Genomic DNA, 25,391 nt, shown 5'->3' with positions numbered 1-25,391 from the left:
GTCAGGTTAGAGAAGGTGAGTTGGTGAGGTCTGACACAGGAGGCTACTATATGGTTACATGTGACATGAGTGTGTATTAAGTGGGGAAGGATGGGGGACTCTCAGAGGAAAGGGGAAATTCTGGGTACGGCTGATGCAGGGAAGAACAAGACAGCTGAATGGTGACAAATAAATAGTATCCCCTGGGAGAGGCAAAGTAAAACAGGTTCTAAAATGTCTATTAAACTCCCCTACATCTTCAGCCCTGATGTTAATGAGCCTAAGTGATAAAATTTAAAGGCAAGGGAGGCCCATCTGAGCTATCTCCTGCTGGCCTGGGGAGCCACAGGATCTTAACCCTCTCTTCAAGATGAGTCAGGTACCTGTGATAAGACTTTGAGCAAAGTGAACAACCATTTAATTCCTCCTATTAGATTAAATACCTTTTTACTCCATGTCACTGACTTGAACATGTCACTGATTATGCTTCACACTTTTATAACAGCTTTAACGAAGAAAAATAATACATTAAAAGTACACATCAGTTGAAAAACCTAGACCCAGGGAGAGGGTTCAAGATGGCTGTGAGGGAAGATCTTGAACTCACCTCCTCCCAAGGATATAACAAATCTACAACTGTATGTGGAAGAATTCCCTCGGAAAAGGACATGAAAATTGGATGAACACAGCCTCCACAACAAAGGATAAAAGGACAGTATCAAGACAGTATCTTTTACCTGAGGAGTGAGGGATTCAAGCTCCACGTCAGGCATTCCAACCTCTAGATCCTGCATAGGAGAGACAAGCCCCCAAACACCTGGCTTTGAAAACCAATGGGGAACAGTCCAAAAAAAAAGACAGGACTGCATGGAATGAGGAAACCTACTCTTAAAGGATTTGCATGCAGACTCACTGGACCTGAAAATCAGTGCAAACACACCAGACTTATTGACAGCACATGGATCACAGGGGAAGGTAACGCACTCACTAATCTTAAAGTGTCTGCCAGAGAGACAGGAACCAGTTTCAATGCTCCCCTGGGACTGAGACACTGGCAGAAGCCATTTTTGTGAACTCAGGTGACAATGCTAATGCCAGTGCTGGTGGGTACCACTGTGGAATTCTCCCTCTAACCTGATCAGGTGCTAACCTGTTAGCACCAGTGGGTGCACCCCGCTGAGGCCTCAGACGGGCCTCACAGCTGGCTGGGTGATCACCCTGCCCACCAGTGCCCCACAGCAGCCACAGTCTGACCACAACAGAAGGGTCCATGAAGCCCACATAAGGCACACCCCTTGAGTGCCAAGCTATGGTGGCTGGGTGGGATCGTGCTTCTGAGCTCCACAGGACATCTCCTAAATTAGGCTACTCCTTCAATACTGGGAGAGACAGATGATACACCCAGTACAAAGAAACAAATACAGAGTATTAGGCAAAATGAGGAGACAAAGGAATATGTTTCAATCGAAAGATTAAGATAAAACCTCAGAAAAACAACTAAATAACACAGAGACAAGCAATCTACCCAGTAAAGAGTTCAAAGTAATAAAAAGGCTTACGGAACTCAGGAGAAGAATGTATGAACACAGTGAGAACGTCAACAAAGAGATAAAAAATATTATCCAAACAGAAGTTTTAGCTGAACTAAAAAATACACTAGAGGAGTTCAACAATAGACTGGTTGAGCAGAAGAACGAATCAGTGAGCTGTAAGACAAAGCAATGGATGAAGGTTAAAAGACACTTACAAAGCAAGCATGAAGGTTAAAAGACAAAAGTAGTAAAATTAACTAAAATTACAAAAATTAGTTAAGGGATGCATAAAAAGTGTCATCAAAAGTATAAAATGTGGTGGGGGGGAGGGTAAAAAGTTAAAGCTTTAACAAGTGTTCAAATTTAAGTTGCTACCAACTTAAGACAGGTTACTACTTGGATGTTATAGGTGAACCCCACTATTACCACAGGGAAAAAACTTACAGTAAATACATAAAAGAAAATGAGAAAGAAATCTAAACATAACACTAAGGAAAAATATCAAAACACATGGGAAAAGAGAAAGAGAAGAAGAAAGGAAGAGAGAGGAACTACAAAAACCAGAAAACAAATAACAAAATGTCAGAAGTATAACTGTACTTACTGTATTGTATTGTAAAAGTATCAATAATTACTTTAAATGTAAATGGACTAAATTTACCAATCAAAATAAGAAGAGGGGCTTCCCTGGTGGCGCAGTGGTTGAGAGTCTGCCTGCTAGTGCGGGGGACACGGGTTCGGGCCCTGGTCTGGGAGGATCCCACATGCTGTGGAGCGGCTGGGCCCGTGAGCCACAGCTGCTGAGCCTGCGCGTCTGGAGCCTGTGCTCCGCAATGGGAGAGGCCGTGATGGTGAGAGGCTCGCGCACCGTGATGAGGAGTGGCCCCCGCTTGCCATGGCTGGGGAAAGCCCTCGCGCAGAAGCGAAGACCCAACACAGTCAAAAATAAATAAATACATTAAAAAAGATAAAAATAATAAAAATAATAAAAAAATAAAAAGAGTGGCTGAATGAATTAAAAAACAAGACCCATTCATATGCAGCCTATGTGAGCCTCACTTCTGAAGAAAGTACACACACAGACCTAAAGTGAAATGATGGAAAGAGATATTTCATGCAAATAGAAATGAAAAGAAAGCTGGAGTAGCTATACTCATATCAGAAAAAAAAAGACTTTAAAACAAAAACTAATAAAAGAAAAAGAAGGGCATTACGTAATAATCAATGGGTCAATCGAACAAGAGACTGCAACATTTGTAAATATTTATGCACCCAACATAGGAGCATCTAAACATACAGAGCAACAATTAACAGATGTAAAGGGAGAAACTGACAATAATACAATAATAGTAGGGGACTTTAACACACCACTTACATCAATGGAAAGATCACCCAGAGAGAAAATCAGTAAGGAAACATTGACCTTAAATGACACATTAGGTCAGATAAACTTAATAGACACATACAGAACATTCCACCCCAAAGCAGCAGAATACACATTCTTCTCAAGTGTACATGGAACATTCCCCAGGACAGATCACATGTTAGGTCACAGAACAAGTCTCAATGAACAAGTCTCAAGAACACCGAAATCATATCAAGCATCTCTTTCGACTACAATAGCATGAAACCAGAAATCAGTCACAAGAAAAAAAATGCGAGAAGCTACAAAAAAGTGAAGGTTACACAACATGCTACTGAACAATGGGTCATTGAAGAAATCAAAGGAGAAATTTTAAAATACCTAGAGAAAAATGCAAACAGAAATATGACATACCAAAACCTATGAGATGCAGCAAAGAGGTTCTATGGAGGAAGTTCGTAACAATACAGGCCTACTTCAAGGAACAAGAAAACTCCCAGATCAACAGTCTAACCTTAAACCTAAAAGAACTAGAAAAAGAAGAACAAATGAAGCTCAAAATTAATTGAAGGAAGGAAGAGAGTAAATGCACAATAAAAAGAATGAATGAAACTAAGAGCTGGTTCTTTGGAAAGATAAACAAAATTGATAAAACTTTAGCCAGATTTATCACGGAAAAAAGAGAGAGGGCCCAAATCAATAAAATCAGAAATGAAAGAGGAAAAGCTAAAACTGATACCACGAAATATAAAGGATCATAAGAGATTACACCAACAAACTGGACAAGATAGAAATGGATAAAACCTAAAAACATACAATCTTCTATGACTGAATCATGAAGAAACAGAAAATCTGAACAGACTGTTTTCTAGTAAAGAGATTGAAACAGTAATCAAAAATCTCCCAACAAACAAAAGCCCAAGACAACACAGCTTCACTGGTGAATTCAACAAAACATTCAAATAAGATTTAATGGCCATCCTTCTCAAACTCTTCCAAAAAAATCAAAGAGGAGGGAAACCTTCCAAACACATTTTATGAAACTAGCATTACCCTGATACCAAAACCAGACAAGGACACCACACAAAAAAAGAGAAAATTACAGGTCAATATCCTTGATGAACACAGATGCAAAAATCCTCAACAAAATTCATCAAACTGAATATAATACATTAAAAGGATCATACACTGTGATCAAGTGGAATTTATTCCAGGGATGCAAGATGGTTCAACATTTGCAATTCAATCAACATGATACATCAACATGAACAAACTGAAGGATAAAAACCATATCATCATTGCAATAGATGCAGAAAAAGCATTTGACAACATTTAATATCCATTCATGATAAAAACTCTCAACAAAGTGGGTATAGAGAAAATGTACCTTAACATAATAAAGCCCATATATGACAGATCCACAGGTAACATCCTACTCAGTGGTGAAAAGCTGAAAGCATTTCCTGTAAGATCAGGAACAAGACAAGGATACCCACTCTCACCACTTTTACCCAACATCATACTGGAACTCCTACCCACAGCAATCAGACAAGAAAAAGAAATGAAAGGAATCAAAATTGGAAAGGAAGAGGTGAAACTGTCACTGTTTGTAGATGACATGATACTCTACATGGAAAATTCTAAAGACACCACCAGAAAACTACTAGAGCTCATCAATGAATTTGGTCAAGTTGCAGGATACAAAAATAATTAATATACAGAAATCTGTTGCATTTCTGTACACTAACAACCAACTATGGGAAAGAGAAATTAAGGAAATAATCTCATTTACAATCACATCAAAAAGAATAAAATACCTAGGAATAAACCTACCTAAGGAGGTAAAAGACCTGTATTCGAAAAACCATAAGGTACCAATGAAAGAAATTGAAGACAATACAAATAGATGGAAAGATATACTGTATTCATAGTTGGGAAGAATACTGTTAAAATGACCATACTACCCAAGGCAATCTACATATTCAATGCAATCCCTATTAAAATACCAAGGGCACTTTTCACAGAACTAGAAGAAAAAATTCTAAAATTTGCATAGAACTACAAAAAACCCTGAGAGCCAAAACAATCTTGAGAAAGAAGAACAAAGTTGGAGGTGACATGCGTCCTGATTTCAAACTATAGTACAAAGCTACAGTAATCAAAACAGTATGGTACTGGCAGAAAAACAGCTACATAGATCACTGTAACAGAATTGAGAGCCCAGAAATAAATACACATATGTGGACAATTAATTTACAACAAAGAAGCAAATAACACACAATAGAGAAAGGATGGTCTCTTCAATAAATGGTGTTGGGAAAACAGAACAGCCACATGCAAAAGAATGAAACTTGTCTCTTATACCATGTACAAAAATTAATTCAAACAAAACTGAAGACTTGAATGTAAGACCTGTAACCATAAAATACCTAGAAGAAAACATAGGTGGTAACCTCACTGACACTGGTCTTAGTTATGTTTTGTAGATCTGACTCCAAAGGCAAGGGGGACAAAAATAAAAATATACTAATGGGATTACATCAAACTAAAGGCTCTGTACAGCAAAGGAAATGATCATCAAAATGAAAAGGCAACCTACTAAATGGGAGAAGATATTTGCAAATCAAATATCTGATAAGGGGTTAATAGCCAAAATATACAGAGAACTCATACTACTTAACAATAAGAAAACAAACAACTTAGTTAAAAATGGGCAGAGATTCTGAACAGACATTTTTCCAAAAAAGAGATGCAGATAGCCAACAGGCACATGAAAAGATGTTCAACATCACTAATTACTAGGGAAATACAAATCAAAACCACAATGAGATACACTTTACACCGGTTAAAATGGCTATTTTGGAAAAAATAAGAAATAACAAATGTTGGAGAGGATGTGGAGATGAGAGAACTTTGTACACTGTTGTTGGGACTGTAAACTGGTGTAGGCACTGTGGAAAACGGTTTGGAGACTCTGTGTGGAGAATCAAAAAATTAAGACTAGAAATACCATATGACCCAGGTATTCCACTTCTGGGTGTTTATCTGAAGAACACAAAAACATTAATTGAAAAAGATAAATGTACCCCTATGTTCACTGCAGCATTATTTACAACAGCTGAGATACAGAAGCAGCCTAAGTGTCCATCAATGAATGAACGGGTAAAGAAGATGTAATACACACACACAGACACACACACAGACACACACACACACACACACACACACACACACACACACACACACACACACAATGGAATACTACTCAGCCATAAAAAAGAATGAAATTCTGCCATTTGAGACAACATGGATGGACCTTGAGGGTATCACACGAAGTGAAAAAAAGTCAGGGAGAGACAAAGACCATATGATTTCACTCATATGTGGAATCTTAAAAAAACAAAACAAATGAACAAACAAAATAAAATAAAAACAAATTCATAATACAGAGATTAGATTACTGGTTACCAAAGGGGAAGGAGGTTGGGAGTAGGGGAGATAAATGAAGGGGATCAACAATATGGTGATGGATGGTAACTAGATTTGCGATGGTAATCACTGTGTAGTGTATACAGATACTGAATTATAATGCTGTATACCTGAAACTTATATAATTAAAAAAAACCTCACCCCCAGCTTAAAACACTCAATTTTGGGGGTAGGGGTAGGGGATTAGTGGGAAGTGTTTCCTGGATTGAAACAACAAATGATGTATTTGTAATTCCAAGGTATAGTGCCTTGAACAGAAGGTAGCAAATATCTGTTGATTCTTTTTACAATATCACAATCAGGAAGGGCTTTGCAAATGTTTTTGTGAATCTGGAACACCAAATTCTGCTCACTTCTCACCCCTATCAGATAGTGGGAAAGTTTATTCACTGTTCTTAGGGACAGATTCCTGCTCCTGGGCAGAAGAGAAATCCAAAGAGTAAGTAGGAATAAATTTCTCCCCTAGAAAATGAGGGTAACACTTGTTCTTAAAATGTGTTTACAGATGACTTGATATTTCAGTGAGTTTATTTAAAATCAGCAGCTAACTCAGTGCTTTGAATAAATATTTGCTGAACAAATGAACTGACTGAAAAGGTCAAACAAGGTCCTTCTCACATTTTGAAGAATTTTTTTTTTTGGATACCCGGAGATTTGATGATGTTTTTAAAGGCCATCAAAATAGTCAAGAAAAAGTTTAAAAACACAGTAAAATTAGCTGTTTTAGCATATTAGCCATTATAGCTTTTCCTTGGGTTTTCCTCTTTCTGTAAGTTATGACACAGGGAAAATGACCGGTCTAACAGTGCCTGGTTGTCTACACTGAGTCGGACATAATTGTCTTTTATCTCTGCACCCAATAGTCTGTGAAAACTATCAACCTCTCAACCTGCATGATGGAAAACAAATGGCCCTTAATGGCCAAGAGTGTCTTGAACCTCGGCCTGTTTCATGCGTGTTATCTCATTTTATTCTCATAAGAACTCTATGAGCTTGGTCCTGCCATTACTGCTTTTTATTTAGGTGAGGGTGGGTAAAGTCATACAAATATTAAGTGGCTGAGCCAGAATTTGAAACCAGGGGTGTCAGACCTGCTGGCCTCGTGCTATCCTGTCTCCTACCCCAACCATCTACAGGCAGACCTCAGAGAAATTGAAGGTTCGGTTCCAGACCGCTGCAATAAAGCAAGTATCAAAATAAAGTGAGTCACAAAAATGTTTTGGTTTCCCAGTGCAAACGTCAGCTATGTTTACACAGTATACTATAGTCTTTTATGTGTGGAATAGCACTACGTCTAAAACGATTTCTCTGCAGCCGGCAGTGCTGTTTGATAGCATTTTACCCAGAGTAGAACTTCTTTCAAAATTGGAGTCAGTCCTCTCAAACCACGCTGCTGCTTTGTCAACTAAGTTTGTGTCATACTGTAAATCCTTTGCTGTCATTTCAACAGTCTTCACAGCGTCTTCACCGGGAGTAGACTCCATCTCAAGAAACCACTTTCTTTGCTCATCCAGAAGAAGAAAACTTTAACTCTTCATCTGTTCAAGTTTTTTTTTTTTTTTAAGGAATTCCTTTATTTTTATTATTTATTTATTTATTTATTTATTTTTGGCTGTGTTGGGTCTTCGTTTCTGTGCGAGGGCTTTCTCTAGTTGCGGCAAGTGGGGGCCACTCTTCATCGCGGTGCGCGGGCCTCTCACTATCGCAGCCTCTCTCGTTGCGGAGCACAGGCTCCAGACGCGCAGGCTCAGTAGTTGTGGCTCACGGGCCTAGTTGCTCCGCGGCATGTGGGATCTTCCCAGACCAGGGCTCGAACCCGTGTCCCCTGCATTAGCAGGCAGATTCTCAACCACTGCACCACCAGGGAAGCCCCGAAATCTATTTCTTAAATGGTTAAGACTTGCAAGTTGAAATTACTCCTTGATCCATGGGCTGCAGAATGGATGCTGTGTTAGAGGTATGAAAACAACATGAATCTCATTGTACATCTCCATCAGAGCTCTTGGGTGACCAGGTGCATTGTTTATGAACAGTAATATTTTGAAAGGAATCTTTTTTTCTGAGGGTAGGTCTCAACAGTGGGCTTAAATATTCATTAAACCATGTTAGAAAGAGATGTGCGATCATCAGGGCTTCGTTGTTCCACTCACAGAGCACAAGTAGAGCAGAATTAGCACAAGTCTTAAGGGCCCTAGGATTTGGGGAATGATAAATGAGCACTGACTTCAAATTAAAGTCATCAACTGTATTAGCCCTTAACAAGAGAGTCAGCTTGTCCATTGAAGCTCTTTTTTTTTTTTTTTCCCATTGACTTCTCTCTGGCTATGAAAGTCCTAGATGGCATCTTCTTCAAATAGAAGGCTGTTCTGTGTACACTGAAAATCTGTTATTTAGTGAAGCCACCTTCATTGATTATCTTAGCTAGGTCTTCTGGATAACTTGCTGCAGCTTCTACATCAGCACATGCTACTCACCTTGCAATTTTATGTTATAGAGATGGCTTCTTTCCTCATGACCCAACCCCTACTAGCTTCAAAGTTTTCTTCTGTAGCGGCCTCCTCACCTCTCTGACTTCCTAGAATTGAAAAGAGTTAGGTCTTTGCTCCGGATTAGACTTTGGTTTAAGGGAATGCTGAGGCTGGTTTGATTTTCTATCCAGACCACTAAAACTTTCTCCCTATCAGCAATAAGGCTGTTTCACATTCTTATCATCTGTGTGTTCACTGGAGCAGCACTTTCAATTTCCTTCAAGAAATTTTCCTTTGCATTTATAACTTGGCTGTTTGGTGCAAGAGGCCTAGCTTTGGGCCGATCTCGGCTTTCGACAAGCCTTCCTCACTAAGCTTAATCATTCCTAGCTTTTGAGTTAGAGAGACTCTTCCTTTCACCTGAACACTCACAGGATATTGTGGGGTCACTAACTGGTCTAATTTCAATACTGCTGTGTCTCAGGGAATAGGGAAGCCAGAGGAGAGGGACAGAGAAGGGGAACAGCTAGTTGGAGCAGTGAGAGCACACACAACATTTACTGATTAAGTTCCTGTCTTATATGGGCATGGTTCATGGTGCCCCAAACAGTTACACTAGTAACATCAAAAATCGCTGATCAAAGATCACCACAAGAAATACAATAATAATGAAAAAGTTTGAAATATCATGGGAACTACCAAAATGTGATGCAGAGACGTGAAGGGAGCAAATGCTGTTGGAAAAATGGCACCAATAGACTTGCAATGACCCACAAACCTTCAATGTGCAAAAAGCACAGTATCTGCAAAGCACAATAAAGAGAAGTGTAAAACAAGGTATGCTGGTGTAGGGAAGTTCTAGAAACAATGTGAAGTACCTATGAAAATGCTTTGTAAAAGGTAAGGAACAAGACAATGAAAGCTAAAAATCACCCGTCCCAAAGCTTCATTTTGAATGGAGAAACAGAAGGTCAGGGGAGGTGAGGTGGAGGTTAGGTTACTAAGTGGCGCAGAGGGGACATCAACCAGGGCTGCTGATTCCTGGGTCGGAGGGGGGGGTGGCGGGGGTTCACTGATCTTTCCATGGTTACCTAAAAAGTATAGAGTCCATGACCTCTGTCCATCTAAGAGCCACGCCGAGGCCCAGAAATCTGGGAAAGATAAGGACGTTGGCAAAAATTCCAATCCCCTTTACTGGGGCTACAGAGGTCTCCCTCTAACTTCACTCATTTGGACGTCTGACACAAAAAGAATCCACTTGTGGATTGTCAGTCTTCCACAGGGTCCAAGACACACAATTTATTTGGGCAGGAAAATATTTTGACATTCACAAAACCACCCACAAATCTATTTCTGTAAAGAAAATGTTTTGACCTGACATTAAGTTTATGGTAACGTAGCTTGAGCGCTGGCTTGGCAATCAGAAGACTCAAGTTCCATGCCTGGCTGGGAGATCCTGACCACATTGCTTCCTATCTTGGAGACCTGTTCTCTCTACTATATAGGCCTGCCCTACCCACTCCAAAGGATGGAGCTCTACACACAGGTAAGGTATCACCATTATATTAATTTTGTTTTCTTTTTTTGAATGGGAAATATAAAAAACATTCCATTAATGGACTTGCCAAATCAGTGCTCTTTTCTATTCCTCCTACCTGATTCCTACGGCACACAGTCGCAGCTGGAAGGCTATTCTCTGGTTTCTCTGGGCAATTCTCCCCACCACTGAGTAGAATCCTTATAAAGAATAGTTGTGTTGTTTCCAAACCTGTTTATGCTAGTTGTTCTCTTTATTGTAATTACATAATTTAATCACTTGATGGTAAATTGTAGAAATACGACTGAGAAAAAGTATTATTTCTATAGATTAAAGTGGAAGAAGTCAAAATATTGCTGTTAACTATAGGTGTGGGAGACCAGTGGAGACTGGGCAGTTATAGTACCTCAGTGCAATGTGGAACTCAGGGCTGGATTCTGGAACACAAAGAGGACATTAATGGAAATACTGATGAAGTCCAAATAAATACTAGAGTTTAGTTAACAGAAATGTATCAGTGCCAGTTTCTTAGTTTTGATGAATTTATCACAACAATTTAAGATGTTAAAAATGGGGAAACTGGAGAAGGGCTATATGGAAACTCTCCATGCTATCTTTGCAACTTTTCTGTAAATCTAAAATTATACCAAAAAGAAAATGTTCATTTTAAAAAAAGATGTGGGCAAGACAGTTTTAAAAGATTGAGAACAATTATAAATGTCTAGAAAGATTTGGTGGTGATATTTTCAAGAGCCATGACTCCACTTAAAAAATATGAAAAGGAAAAAAATATGAAAGGGAAATCACAGGTGATCTCTTTATAGATGTGGCATATGTAGGAAGACCCACAAAACTTTATTTAACAGATCTGTAATTCAAGAAGAGGCCTCAGCCCTGCATCAATAGACAAATGATGCTATATTTAGCTTGTTTTAAATGAAAGGTTAAGGGATGCAAGTATCATTTTCTGTGATTCCTGATTTGGGCCATCTTTTCTCCATTAACTAACCACATTGGATAAGAGTTCTACTCTATAAAGCTTACTTCTAGATGGTATCAATGCTAGAATTTTTGAGGCATGGATTAATGCGAGAGCAGATCCTTGAGAGCCATTTAGACAGAGAATACCTGAGACCTAAACCTGATATAATTTTACAGTTGATTTTTATATCCTATAAATGGTCAGAAGTCCAGGGAATTTTAGCTGTCCTAATGAAGTCTGGGGAAGAATTTAACCACCCTTACTGAATAAGGAGAACAGCAGAATGCACTGAAATAGCATAGTGATACTCATTATCTTAGAAACTCTGAGTTGGAATGTACTTTCAAAATCATCTAGCATAAACCCTTTCTAATGGCACCTATCCTACCCATTTATCATAACAGAGTCTTCCAGTCGGAAGTGTGTGAGGGACCCACTACCTCATCAGTTCTCCCTTTGAGTAGCTTTAAAATGTTTCCCTAAAGCTTCTGCCTTTTTATGATTGTTTGACATCTTTGCCCTTAAAGAAATCATCTAATTCCTCTCTTACAGCAAGGTCAGCAATTATCTGAGTGAGCTGAATCTTTTCTACCATTCATTCATTTGCTCATTCACCCACTCAACAATTATTGGCTGAGCAACAACTATGTGGTAGGTACTGATCAACACAGTAGATATAAACACCAAAAAGGCCTCTTCTATTTACAAAGAAATAGAAGATAATAAATTGGGGGCTATAACAGAGAGGGACTATTCAAAGCGGCTGCTGTAGTTTGGGTGGTCAGTGAAGGCCCACACATGGGAACATCCAGAGGAAGGGCGTTCTAGGCAGAAGGAAGAGCTACTGCAAAGGTCCTAAAGCAGAAACAAGCTCATTGGGCTCAAACACAAAGAAAGCCTGCGAGGCTGGAGTTTAGTGGGCAGGCAGGGACAGGGCGGCATGAAATGAGACAGGAGAGGTGGAAGTGGTTGAATCTTGGAGAAACTTGCAAGGCATAGCTATAAGTTTTGAGGCTGGATTTTATTCCAAGAGCAACGACTATGAAAAAACAAAGTGGCCTGACCCGTCTGGTGTTTGGAGGCTGGATTAAAGGGAGGGCAGGCGTGGAAGCAGGGAAACCTGTTAGGAGTCTGTTGTTCTGGCCCATGTGAGAGAAGGGGGTAGAGTTTGGACTAGAAAGGTGGTGTGGAGATGGAGAGCATTAAATGGATTCAAGGCATGTTTTGAAGGAAGAGTCAACTGGATTTGCTCGTGGACTGGATATTGGATATGAGGGCATGAAAGGAACCAGGAATAAGCATTATATATCTTGCTTATACGCTGGGGACTTCCTTCATGTGATCCTGATTAACGCTCTCAAGCAACCAGTGTGGAAGGCTGGGAGACCCTCCTCCTTATACGTGGATACAGAGATGGAGATGGCTGAAACCAGCCAAGGGTTACACAGCTTGTGAAGCAAGGATTTGAATTCAGGACTTGTGACACAGACTTTTCCATGAGGCTAGGTTTTCTTTCAATGTTTTGTTTCTTGTCCAAGAAAAAAATAATAAATTCTATTAACTGTGTTGATTTATAAATAAAGGGTAGAAACAGAGTGAAAACTGAGAAGAAGAAACCAGGACAACATAACTCATGCTTCCCACCTAGAGATGTCATAATCAAAGGACAACACAAACTTCTTCCATTAATTAAACAGATGAATCAGGTTTCGGTTTCCACATCCTCTCTCCTTTCTGCACAACTTGTCTTTGAAGGCATTTCATTTGGGAAATGTGTGACCTTTACCCACGGTGCTGCACTTAATTGAATGCTTTGCATCAAAAGTCACTACGCTGATCAACATCTTACACCCACTGCCCTTCTGAAATCCTTGCCCCAGTTCCTGGGTCTGTTTGGTTGAAATCATTTTACAAAAATAAATCATATCAAAGTTTTTCTTTTATTACTTCGAACACTTTGCTTGCAAAACTAAATATTTTTAGCACCATGGCAACACGGCCAGGACTCTGGCTAATGTATCCAGGGCCGTACCAGAGTTCAGACTTAGCAAACTCCTGCTGCAGACAAATGGGCTTTGAAGGAGGAAAGAGCTAATAAATTAGGCATGGTCAATAATCGTTCCAGTCGCGTCTTCTGGAGCTTCCTAAAGAGTGATAAATTAGCCAGGCTTGTCCTAATGGATCAATTCCCCCCTCTCCCTACTAGGACACACCAGCGCGAACTGAGCAAACTGCAAACTGCACGGCTTCTCAATGAGTTCAGATAATACCTCCCACACCTTCCCAAGTACTTGCTCATCCATCTGCTTGTCTGACCCTTCCAATTTCCCTCTGAGTTCGGCAGGCCGGGATGATCAGCTCCACTTTTTTCCAGCGGAGGCTCACAGAGGTTAAGTGATTTTGTCAAAGTTGCACGGCTGATCACGTGGTTAGGAAGAGGCAGAACTACATTTTCCAACTGCATCTCCTAAATCCCGGCCAGTACTACTTCCAACACGTCAGCCTCTGCTGTTGAAATTTAACTCAACTATCACTTACAAATGCTTTGGTTTATGGTTATTTTTTGGTTTTGGTTTTGTACGTTTATCGAAGTTACACATGCACGTAGTTAAAAGAATAAATGTATTCTATGTGTTCTATGAATCTCCAGCCCAACAACTTCACCCAATTCTTCCTTCCCAGAGGCAACCATTTATACCAATTTTACCTGCTGAATCCAGCACTTAATTGCATGTCTCTAACAAGCTTCTGTTGGCACCTTTTGATTTTTCTCTTTATGCCCTAAAAATGATGGCGCTCTTTCCTCCCCTCACACCCACCATACATGAGCTGCCTCTCAACATAGCACTACCATGACTTGCTTAGACCAGTACTCAGTGTTGCCATTATTATGACTTGGCAAAAACAACTCCAGCCCCAGCTGACATATGTCAATTTTGATTAGCCTGTCCTAAACATCCCCCCTGCCCCCGCAAACTCCCTCACCTTCAGAATGAATTTTTTTCCCCTAATTTGCTGTTTTCTATGTACTTATTGCTAAAGGAACACCAAACTTGTTGCTAGCTGTGTAAATCTTGTCAAAACATTCAGATATGGCAGACGCGTTAACTGTATATTCCTCAAGAATCTTCACCATGATTCTTTTGATCTAATTAATCTGGAATGTTTGCTCTCCATGCCTGACTGGCATCTTGGGCTCTCTGCCTATCCTGGAGGATCCCTTCACTTCTCTTCTCTGTTGGATTTTTCATTTCCTGTCACTGTCGCATTCCTAATTCATGGTAATGCACATCATTCTCTAGTAGCATCCTGAAGATGGATGCATGGGAAATATGTTTTTCTTTTAGAATTTACATGTCTGAAAGCATTTTTATTCTGCCCTCATACTGGATAGATAATTTGGTGAATATAAGATTCTGGATTGGGAATAATTTTCCGTCAGAAATCTATTTCTAGCTTCTAGCATTGCCGTTGGAAAGTCTGAAGCCATTCTGCTCCCTGATTCTCTGAGTAATTTGTTCCCACATCCCACCCTCTACCTCCTCCCCTTGAAGAAGTGTGTAAGCTTTCTTTCTTTCCTGAGGATTCTGAAATATTCATACAACGGTATGGATCTGTGTTAACATCTCTCTGGGCCTTTTAAAATTAGGAGCTTGTGGGCTTCCCTGGTGGCGCAGTGGTTGAGAATCTGCCTGCCAATGCAGGGGACACAGGTTCGAGCCCTGGTCTGGGAAGATCCCACATGCCACGGAGCAACTGGGCCCGTGAGCCACAATTACTGAGCCTGCGCGTCTGGAGCCTGTGCTCCGCAACAAGAGAGGCCGCGATGGTGAGAGGCCCACGCACCGCGATGAAGAGTGGCCCCCACTTGCCACAACTAGAGAAAGCCCTCGCACAGAAACGAAGACCCAACACAGTCATAAAAAAAAAAAAAAATTAGGAACTTGTATCCATCATTTTGGGAAATTTTCAAAAATGATTTCATTGATTTACTTATGAATATATATGAATGTTTATGGATATATATGTATGGATTTATGTATAAATTTGTGGTGTGTATGAATATTGCGGTAAAAATTGGCTTGCTTCTCACCTTTCTCCACTCCTGGGTTAGAATTCAGCTTTCTTGTTTGGCTAATTCATTTACCACTTGTCTATCTACTTTTTGAGCTTCAGAAATTTTGTGGTTATGGTTTTCTCTCTCATTCTGTGCTCTTGAGTTTATGCTTTAAAAGAACTCTCTATACTATTATTTTAGTAATTTTCAAGAGGAACTGAATTCCAATGTGAGTGTTCAATCCAAATGAATGTTCAATTGGCCATCTTTCCTCAGAAGTCCTCCAAAAGTTTTCCAGTCTTTCTTTGCTCCTTACTACAGCCATATTGCCTATGGACCACGCTTAAATGAGTAATAAATATTCACTCTCATGATGAGATCTAGTTTTCTCTTTTTCTCTTAAAGAATGTGATACTTATATGGAGAGAAAGCCATTTGATAATGCTCGGTGGCAGAAGTCATTTATCCTGCAGAGTCAGGGCTGGTCCCAAACACAGAAGCAACAGTCTGCTTTGCTGAGTGAGCTGAAAAGTCCTGGAAGTTCCCTCACCTTCTCATCTATGTCAGAACCCTGCTCCATGCAATGTCCACAAGTGGAAGAGACAGTAATGGAGTCCAAACCACACAGTGTCTTGGGATGGCCCTGTAGTACCCTGCTATTCGTCTGGCTAACCACATCAGACTTGTCTGCCTATCTTCTAGGTCGTGAAGGGATAAAACATAGGCTAGGTAATTAACTGCCAGAGAGAGAGAGACAGAGAGTGTCAGAGGAACCGAAAGAGACTGAGAAACCAAAAGAGACTGACAGGGAGGAGACAGGAGGATAGAAATTACAACAGGTAGATGAGTTGAGTGGTTATGAGTAGAGATAAGAAAAAGCCTAAATTCAAACTTCAAGCTTTACCACTCCGATCATACCGTCAGTGCCTAAAAACAGTAAAAGAAAGAATGGTACAGTGAAAAGGGTATAAGCTTCGTAATCAGATAAACCTGCTTCAAATCTCACTTCTGTCATCAGGAGCAAAGCTGCTTTAACTTCCTTACTGTTAAAATGTAGATAGGACTTACATCAAAGTAGTTTAAGAAACAGAAATGATGTAAGCAAATATGCTGGTATTTAGTAAGTGCCCATTAAATGGTAACTGCTGTCGTTAGTGATGGTGGAAATGGCCATGGACCATATCCTTGGACATGTTTACTGCACCTGTGTCCACAGTCCACCCTTGCAGGGAAAAGGACTTGATCAGTGAGATTAATACTGCCAGCACATCACGGTAATAAAAAGTGAGCTAAAAACTAAAACTACAGTGAGGTACCACCTCACACTGGTCAGAATGGCTATCATTAAGAAGTCTACAAATAACAAATGCTGGAGAGGGTGTGGAGAAAAGGGAACCCTCCTAACACTGTTGGTGGGAATGTAAATTGGGGCAGCCACTATGGAAAACAATATGGAGGTTTCTCAAAAAACTAAAAATAGAGTTGCCATATGATCCAGCAATCCCATTCCTGGGCATATATCTGGACAAAACTCTAATTCGAAAAGATACATGCACCCCTATGTTCATAGCAGCGCTATTTACAATAGCCAAGACATGGAAGCTACCTAAATGTCCACCGACAGATGAACGGATAAAGAAAATGTGGTGCGTGTATATATATATACATATATACAATGGAATATTACTCAGCCCTAAAAAAGAATGAAATAACGCCATTTGTAGCAACACGGATGGACACAGATTAATATAATAAGCGAAGTAAGTCAGTAAGAGAAAAACAAATACCATATGATATCATTTACATGTGGAATCTAAAATATGACACAAATGAACATATCTATGAAACAGAAACAGACGCACAGACATAGAGAACAGACTTGTGGTTGCCAAGGGGAAGGGGGAGGCGGGTGGGGAGGGGAAGGGAAGGGTTGGGAGTTTGGGATTAGCAGAGGCAAACTATTATATATAGGATGGATAAAAAACAAGGCCCTACTGTATAGCATAGGGAACTATATTCAGTATCCTGTGATAAACCACAATGGAAAAGAATATGAAAAAGAATATATATATGTATAACTGAATGAATTTGTTGTATAGCAGAAATTAACACAACATTGTAAATCAACTATACTTCAATAAAGTTAAAAAAATAGCTAACTTTTAGTTGGTTTTATTATTGCTTTTAAATTCTGTACAGAAATGCCAGATAAAAGATGGGACACCAAGTTAAGTGTGAATTTGACATAAACAAGGAATAATTTTTTTTAGTATAAGCATGTCCTGTGCATTATTTAAAACACACTTTCAAAAAGTCTTGTTTGTCTGAAATTCAGATTTAACTGGGCCTCCTGGATTTTATTTACTAGATCTGACAACGCTAAGGGTACCCCCATATAGCATGCACTGGGGGTGGAATGCTCCACTGAAGGCCCCTTCCCCCCACTGCTTGGTACTTCCCAACTGTGTCTACTGCAAATTCAAAGGAATAGCCACTACAGGCCTTCTTTAAATGGTCTCTTTTGCTTCCTGGGGTAATATCAATAGGCCATCGCTTTTCTTAAGTTCTGTTTGGGGCTCAACAGTACTGACTGACTAAATCTGCAGAAGGGCATACTTGCATCCAAGTGGTGGACAGATCCGGACCGGGGAGGCACCAACATGGCTGTGAGGGAGACAGTACAAGAGGACGGTGGCGTGGTGTGAACTTGCATTAAAGACCTGGGCATTGGAGCCTGGACAGGACACCTCCTCCTCCCCACAGTGGAACAAACTTGAATACTCATTAGTAGATCAGCAACACCAGTTATTAGCATCTCTCCTCACTTCTCACGGTCAACTCTTGATTAACTACAGTAATAGGAAGCGGGAAGGACACCACACATAATCCCAAATCAAAAATTTAACAAAAAAGTGGTCAAGGGCAAGATGAAGTGCAAGTTCTGCTAACCAGTCCTCTGCCCTCCCCTCCATCGCTGGCGATACCAACACCCCTGCAGGCAGCCTCCCACCCCGATGCCACCAGCGCTCAGGGTCCCAAACCCGCCTCACCCTTCATCACCTCACTAATACTATCGCATCAATGTATTTGTCCAGACACTTAATTTGTTCATTAAGTACCTAAAGGAGAGGACTGTTTCCACCTTGCAGAAGAAACAGTAGGTAGTCTACTGCTTATCATGTAGTTTCAAATAGGAAAGGTTTTCCAACATGTAAATAGCATAGCTGACTCATACTGATTAATGTGAAAACTAACGCATTAATTTTTTAAAGACTATCACTATTCCGTGACCTCGCTAATCTAGCAATCTACAGTTGAGAGTTGACTCTAACTTATGTTTTGAACCTAGTTTTAATTGTATGATTTCATATGCATATCCAAATCGTTAAACTATTGCCACCACACCAGTCCCTGCCCAGGGCCATGCGAAACCACCACGTAAAAATGTTCTCATTTCCTGTTTTTATATGTGAAGGTGTATGGCTCCCTCCCTAATTCCTCCTCTTTCACCTGATTATATTGGTATTGACTGTGTGCGTCTAAATAACATAAATGTTAATTTTTTTGTGGGCTTTTAGAAAGGAGTGGAGCTAAATGAATGAGTTCAGTCTGCCGTCTTCATCTGGAAGACATACTGATTACAGTTTTTAAAAATCTACCAAAAGAAACCTCCCCTATCTCTTTCTTGAACTGTTACTTTCATGTATATATCTTGCAACTTAGATTTGAAGGTAGAATATTCAGGTACAAAAGAGGTTCATTTGGATCCTTCTGGGCTAATCTGGTCACTCCACTAAAATAAGGATGTGGGGACCGACTATGCCTAAAGAGGTGATGGGTGTACTTCAATGTCAAGTTAGAGATGTTACTACTATTCAAACTTAGAATGAAGAGTTCAACGTTTATTGAATGCCAGGACTGTGCATTTCACATAGCATCTCATTTATAGAAGGCTTATAAGAGTTAACACTGCAGGATAAACATTTGAAGGATAAACATTTATGGAGTGATAACAGATATCAAAAAAGTCAACAGAGACTCCTTGTCTTTCCAAAACTGTGTAAGTGTATTCCCAAATATTTCTAAATGGTACATAAGAAAGGACATGTTCGAATATATAGTCTTAAATATTTAGAGAAAAGAACATCATCAGAATTACCTTAAAACACACACACACACACCACACACACACACATACACACACTCACTTGCATCTCTGCCAACATTCTCAAACAAGTTTGATTATCTTACACTGAGGGTTAACTACTGATTACATTTTCCCAATTCATATATGCAATAACAGGGCCAATAATGCATCATTTTCAAGGCAAGATTTAGTACATAGCTAGCTGATTAAATATCCTACCCTTAATGATACGGGATACGGGATAAATAAGTCTCGTTAGCTACTAAGGGCGATTTATTTTAATCTTTAAACTTCTCACAATAGGCTGACTTCTCAACACCTATCTGAAGAGTTCCTGTCATTTCCAACAAAAAAATTCAGCTTTCCTACTTGGAAAGCCAGAAAGAATTTTTCATAATGAAATACAATCACAGGATCATGTTATACAAATGTGGATTTGGGAGCAGTGATACTAGAGTAATTGTAACACTAAAGTTGTTCATTTTGGCTTTCAAGCATCAAGACATCAGAAAGAATGTGACCTATTCTACTGCATTTGTTTACGTGGATAACAAACCCAATTAGGACAATGCAGCCAGCGAGTATGAAGGGCACTATTACTGGGCAAAGGCCATACCTATTCATCACAGTTACTCCTACTAAAGTCACCCAGGAATGACCATTTAACCAACAACTGTGTTCTTTGTATTAAAAATCAATAGTAATATCAACATCCCTTCTTCTTAAACAATATTTTACAGAATGCATATTCTACAACAACATACTACTAAGTATATTCAGTGCAAGAAAAAAAGACCATGTTTCATGTTTTGAGAAATCCTGGTTTAAACAGGGTTAAACCGTTTTGTTGTTTTTTACTACAGGACTTCCCAGAGCCTTTAATAAGCTCATATGCACTGTGTCCCTGTGATTTGTTTTTAATATAGAGCATTTCCAGGTTTATCAGACTACAGACTCTTTCTTAGAGAGCACCAATTCACATTTCATGCAATACTGGTGAGTGTCACTAGTTGGGAAATTCTATACCTACAGCCTCAGCAATGGGGTGCACGCATGTGCATAACTGGTATTAATTGGCACAATCAGAAAGAATGCATTGCATGGTGTGTTTGTTTCTTATTGCTATTATGACAAATTACCACAGACTTAAATGGCTTCAAACAATACAAATATATTACCTCATAGTTCTGTATGTTAGAAGTCTGACATGGGTCTCATTGAGCTGAAATCAAGGTGTTGACAGGGCTGCATTCCCTTCTGGAGGCTCTAGGGAGAATCTGTTCCTTGCCTTTTCCAGTTTTAGAGGCTTCCGACATTCCTTGGTTCATTGCCCACTTCCTCTATCTTCAAAGCCAGCAACACTGCGTCTCTCTGATCATTCTACTGTACTATCTCCCGCTGACCACAGAGAAAGTCGTCAGCTTTTAAAGATTCATTTTAAAGATTTGTGTGATTAGATTAGGCCCACTTGGATAGTCCAGGATAATCTCCCCATCTCAGTGTCAGTGAAGTCCCTTCTTGCCATGTAAGGTAACATATTCACAGATTCCAGGGATCAGGGTTCAGACATCTTTGGGAGCCACTACTCTGCCTACCACACATGAGTTGGTAAGAGTACCTTCAAAGTTCTGGCTAGCAAACAAGGTCAAAGAATGAGAAAGAGAGCAGCTATTGCTGTTATTTGCCCCCAGATATTACTTATATCATCAAAGCATCAAGGAAATCAAAATTATTGTCTGCTTAAGGGATGCAGAACAGTAAACAAGATACGGAACACATTCTTAAGCACCGAGGGCTTGGTTTGTAGTGTGCTCTGGGAATTAGGTTCTCCACAAACACAGCCAGCTGGCCCCTCAACAATATGGGCCTGATTCTACCAGGTGTCTGTTTTCCAGTAAAAGGTATATACCCCTAATCAGCTTTATTGAAGCTTTCCTTACTAAGGGACTGTGCATTCAGTACCTCCTATGATGTTGGTGTTGTAACTGCCCTACTTTACAGGTGAGATAATACTTTTTATGGTTATGTTACTTGACAAGATCTTGCTTGCTTTCACCAAACCAGTAGAAAGTACATATCTGACCCCAAAGCCTGAGTTCTTAATCCTGTGCAGTACTATTCGCTTTGATAATCCATCTCTCTTAGGTCTCCCCACTCCCCATACCCCACACACAAACTAAGTTCTTTCCTAAGTCCCTATCTGATCTGAGGGTGTACATATATGGGCTCTAGGCATGCGTGTGTGCACGCCCTTGCACTCACGCGCACACATTCACTAACTCTTTCTGTCATTTGTATCCTCGCGAGGCTTTATGCCTTGAATAGGTATCTCTCTGCTGTGATCTCTGATCAGATACGGAGACTTCTGGGCCAGCAACAGGGCAAGTCATTGAGTACAGGCCTTAGAGTCATATCTAGTTTCAAAATGAGGCTAGGTCATCAATCTGTGAGGTAACTTGGCAGGTCACCTGAGCACCATCAACTTCAGCTTCCTCCTCTTGTAAGAGCTGTGTAGCAATATCTGCTTCACAGGGTCATTGTAAGGATTTAAAGAGTTGGTCTGTGTAAAGCACCTGATAATTATCACGCAATAAATTGTAGCAGATACAATTATCCTCAATTCCTTGCTATGTTTATCCACATAAAAGTGCCATTGGAAGTTCTGGTCTCTAGGAAAGATGCTCATCGACAACCTCTACTGCCGTTAGTGACATCTATACAGCCAACAACCATCGTTTAATTCCCACCCGATTGTTAAGGCGTGGTCCTTGCTACCCCAAATGATTTTCTTTTAAAGGGCTATGCCTGCCTGGAGAACTAGGGCCTGAGCCTTCTTGAAATTTGCTAATCACATCTGGTTTAGCTTTAGACATTTTCTGGGGTTTTGCCAGCAGCCACGACACTTTAATGGCTACAATAAACCTCAAAGCCTCATCAAATCTTTGCTGTATGTGTGAAAATTATGTCCACTTCAATTAAACATTCCATCTCAGCTCACACCTAGGCCTTGTGGAAACGGAGCTGAAGACTGAACGGGGAAGTGAGATGAAACGGGCCGCCACGACTCTGGCCATCTCGCCAGATGGGATTTGAAAGGACAAGAAATTCATTAGAGAACCCACGGTCTGTATTTTCTTTAAATATTTACTAGGTACCTTTCATGTATTAAAAACACGGGCATCTCTAAAGATTAGCAGGGCATTTTTTTGTTTAAATATTCAATGTGTGTGGGACAGCGCCGGTTTCCTCATTTGCCTTGGTGGTACACTTCACATCTTTTTGGTGACGTCCCACACAAAGAAGAAAAATAACTGAGGTAGCGTTCAGTTTTCCTTCATAAGGCAGCTCCTCCAGCTTCAGAAGGTCTTGTATTTCCTTAAAATTGACTGGGGAAACTGTCAGTTGAGTACTCAGAGATCTGGAATGACACCATGGATCTCCCTAGAGAAAATAAGGTACATCCAGTGCAGAGGTTTGGGGGTACCCCTGCCTTCTAAACTGTCCTTTGAATTCACTCTTCTTATCCCTTTGTTATTTATCATCAAACACACAGGGATATCAAAGGGAGTGGGCTGAGCCAGGATGCCTGAGAAAGGCAGCCCATGGAGGGAAGGCAGGCGAAGAGGAAAGATCCAACGCAGATCAGGTTTCTGCTCGAAAGACCATACGAGAGGGTCTCACAAGGACCAAGAGACGAGAGAGGATGGGCATTCAGGGATGGCGGCCAGGGACTGGACAAGCACAGGTCTTCTCTGCTACTGCAAAAGCCACCCTGAGGACTGGCCTGGCCCTAATTCTGCCATTGGAGAGGGGTAGAAAAAAAACTGCTACATGATGCTACTCCGCTTTCTTAGAATAAAAATCAAGCTCCTCAACTCAGTCAAGGATAAAACTGCCCGTTTTTGAGGAGAGGGAAAAGAATGATCACGAGTTCACGTATCACATTCCTGAACGAAGCATTCATTTAAGTTCACGCTCTCGACCACATCGACAGGAGGGAAAAAAAAAACCACGCATGTTCCTTTAAAAATAATTTACAAGGTAAAAATATTCACTTGTAACCACTATCCTTATTTAAGCAAGTTCTATGCCCAAAGTAAAAATAAATGGTTCTCCCTGCCACCGGGAGCAGATCTTTCCCACTTTACTTCCATTTCCAAGCTGTCCTCTAAGACTTAGATTTCTGAGCACTCTTTCACAATAAACATTTTTAAAATGTTTATTTTATGTCTTCGTGTAAAAATATTCCTGGTGCAAACTCTTCATTTCCTCAAGCTCTGCTTTTGGCGTGCTGGGCTCCATTTCCACATTAACACGCTCCCCAAACCCTCCACAGAGCTCTTCAACTGGAGTTATACAAGCTCCAAGGCAAGTATTTATATTCTTGGACAAGGAGATGTCTCCACAGTGAAAACACAAGACTCCAGAAATGCCAAAGGAAAATTCCTGCCCAAGAGAGACATATTTTCACCTTTTAAAAAAGCCAAAAAGGGCTTTCAGCATTTTGCTTTGGATAATTAAAAATGTAAATTAAACTAAAACAGACTGTTTACTACGGCTCTTACCATCATTATTAGACTCATATACATAAACGAAATATATAGGGACATGTGTGTCTGTGTGTGTGTGCCACAGGGAGAGCAACAGCAAGAGTGAGAGACAGACAGAAAGATAAGGCAGCACACAGTAAACTAGCTTAGAAAATGCAATGCATGAGATTTTCTAATCAGACCCGATCTGCCTCTCACTGGCTGTGCGAACATAGCTTCTCAAAGTCTCATTTTTCTCATCTGTAAAATGGAGTTAGTGTAGTTCCTGCTTATTCGGGTCGTTAGAAGAATTGTATGAGAACACAGTAAGAATTCAAAAAAAGGGTTGTTGCTATTATTTTTATTAAAATTATATCTATTACATGTTGGAAAATGTAGATATAACGAGATATATATATATATATATATAAATATATATATATATATATATATATATATATAAAATAAGCACTAATTAACACTAATGAAAGAGAGAGGTATAAATACACTGCCTCCAAACTGTGCACAGAGATGGAAAGTGTCCTGAGGTAGTGTACCATAACTAAACTCTCACCATTCCATTCCCCGAGCCATACAGAAATCATCCCCTTAAATCATTTTTTAAAAATCCTATCTATTATCATAATAACAGAACAGTGTGCCAGTTACCTTCTAGTTGCCTCTTCAGTTTTCTCAAATCTTTTATAAGGTCTTCAAATTTGACTTGGGAGGCCAGAAAGAAATCTTGTGGTTCGGGCAGGGGGAAAACACTCTTTTCTGTTCCTGCTTCCTAGAATACATGGTAAACAAAAGTACATTATACATCCCAATTGTCACTTTCAGTTGAAATTCCAAAGCATCTTTCTTCGGATGGTTGGATAAGAATCATAGCAATGCTCCCCTGCTATTCCTAACTTTGGACTTGTTGCTTTGAAGTGCTTTCGTGTCTTTCACGCTATCATTTTGGTCTTATTGGCACTGAGGTTGGCTATGGCTGAAGCTATGGCATGGGTTGGGCTCTATTTTGCCTCTTGAATCAAAGAGAAAATGGTCAGGTATGTCCTAATCTTAGACCCTCTACTCCCATGGAAAATGGCACAGGAAGAACACATGAAAGTACTTAAACTGAAAGTCCCTGTTGAGTTTCACATGGCAGCAATTAGATAACTCATCTTTGGGGTATGCCAATGGGTGTGAATTGGAAGGTACTGGATAAGGCAGCACTGAGGTGGGAGAAACAATCACCATCGCTTATGCTCTTACCTACCTTCCTCTGCAGCTTAAAGCTCGTGAGCACGCGCGTGTGTG

The 25,391-nt window shown here is 40.1% G+C and overlaps 1 protein-coding gene and 1 long non-coding RNA gene across 6 annotated transcripts in view; one reads left to right on the top strand and one right to left on the bottom strand.

Annotated features, from left to right (window-relative positions):
• FMN1 (formin 1) overlaps positions 1 to 25,391 on the bottom strand; it is a 452,412-nt gene that overhangs the window by 131,724 nt on the left and 295,297 nt on the right. For all 5 annotated transcript variants that reach the window (XM_082384941.1, XM_082384939.1, XM_082384938.1 and 2 more), the window contains one exon: positions 24,753 to 24,873. In XM_082384941.1, coding sequence (XP_082241067.1) covers positions 24,753 to 24,873 — 121 coding nt within the window. The remainder of the gene's footprint in view (positions 1 to 24,752; positions 24,874 to 25,391) is intronic.
• LOC309625517 lies at positions 1,154 to 2,494 on the top strand. Its single transcript, XR_014242556.1, has 2 exons — positions 1,154 to 1,710; positions 1,742 to 2,494. It is a non-coding gene; the product is annotated as an uncharacterized lncRNA (long non-coding RNA).

The sequence above is a fragment of the Balaenoptera borealis genome (genome assembly GCF_965194805.1).
Source record: "Balaenoptera borealis genome assembly, chromosome: 3".
Classification (NCBI taxonomy): Eukaryota; Metazoa; Chordata; class Mammalia; order Artiodactyla; family Balaenopteridae; genus Balaenoptera; species Balaenoptera borealis.
Note: the sequence above shows the minus strand (reverse complement) of the source record. Positions and strands in the feature narration are given on the sequence as shown.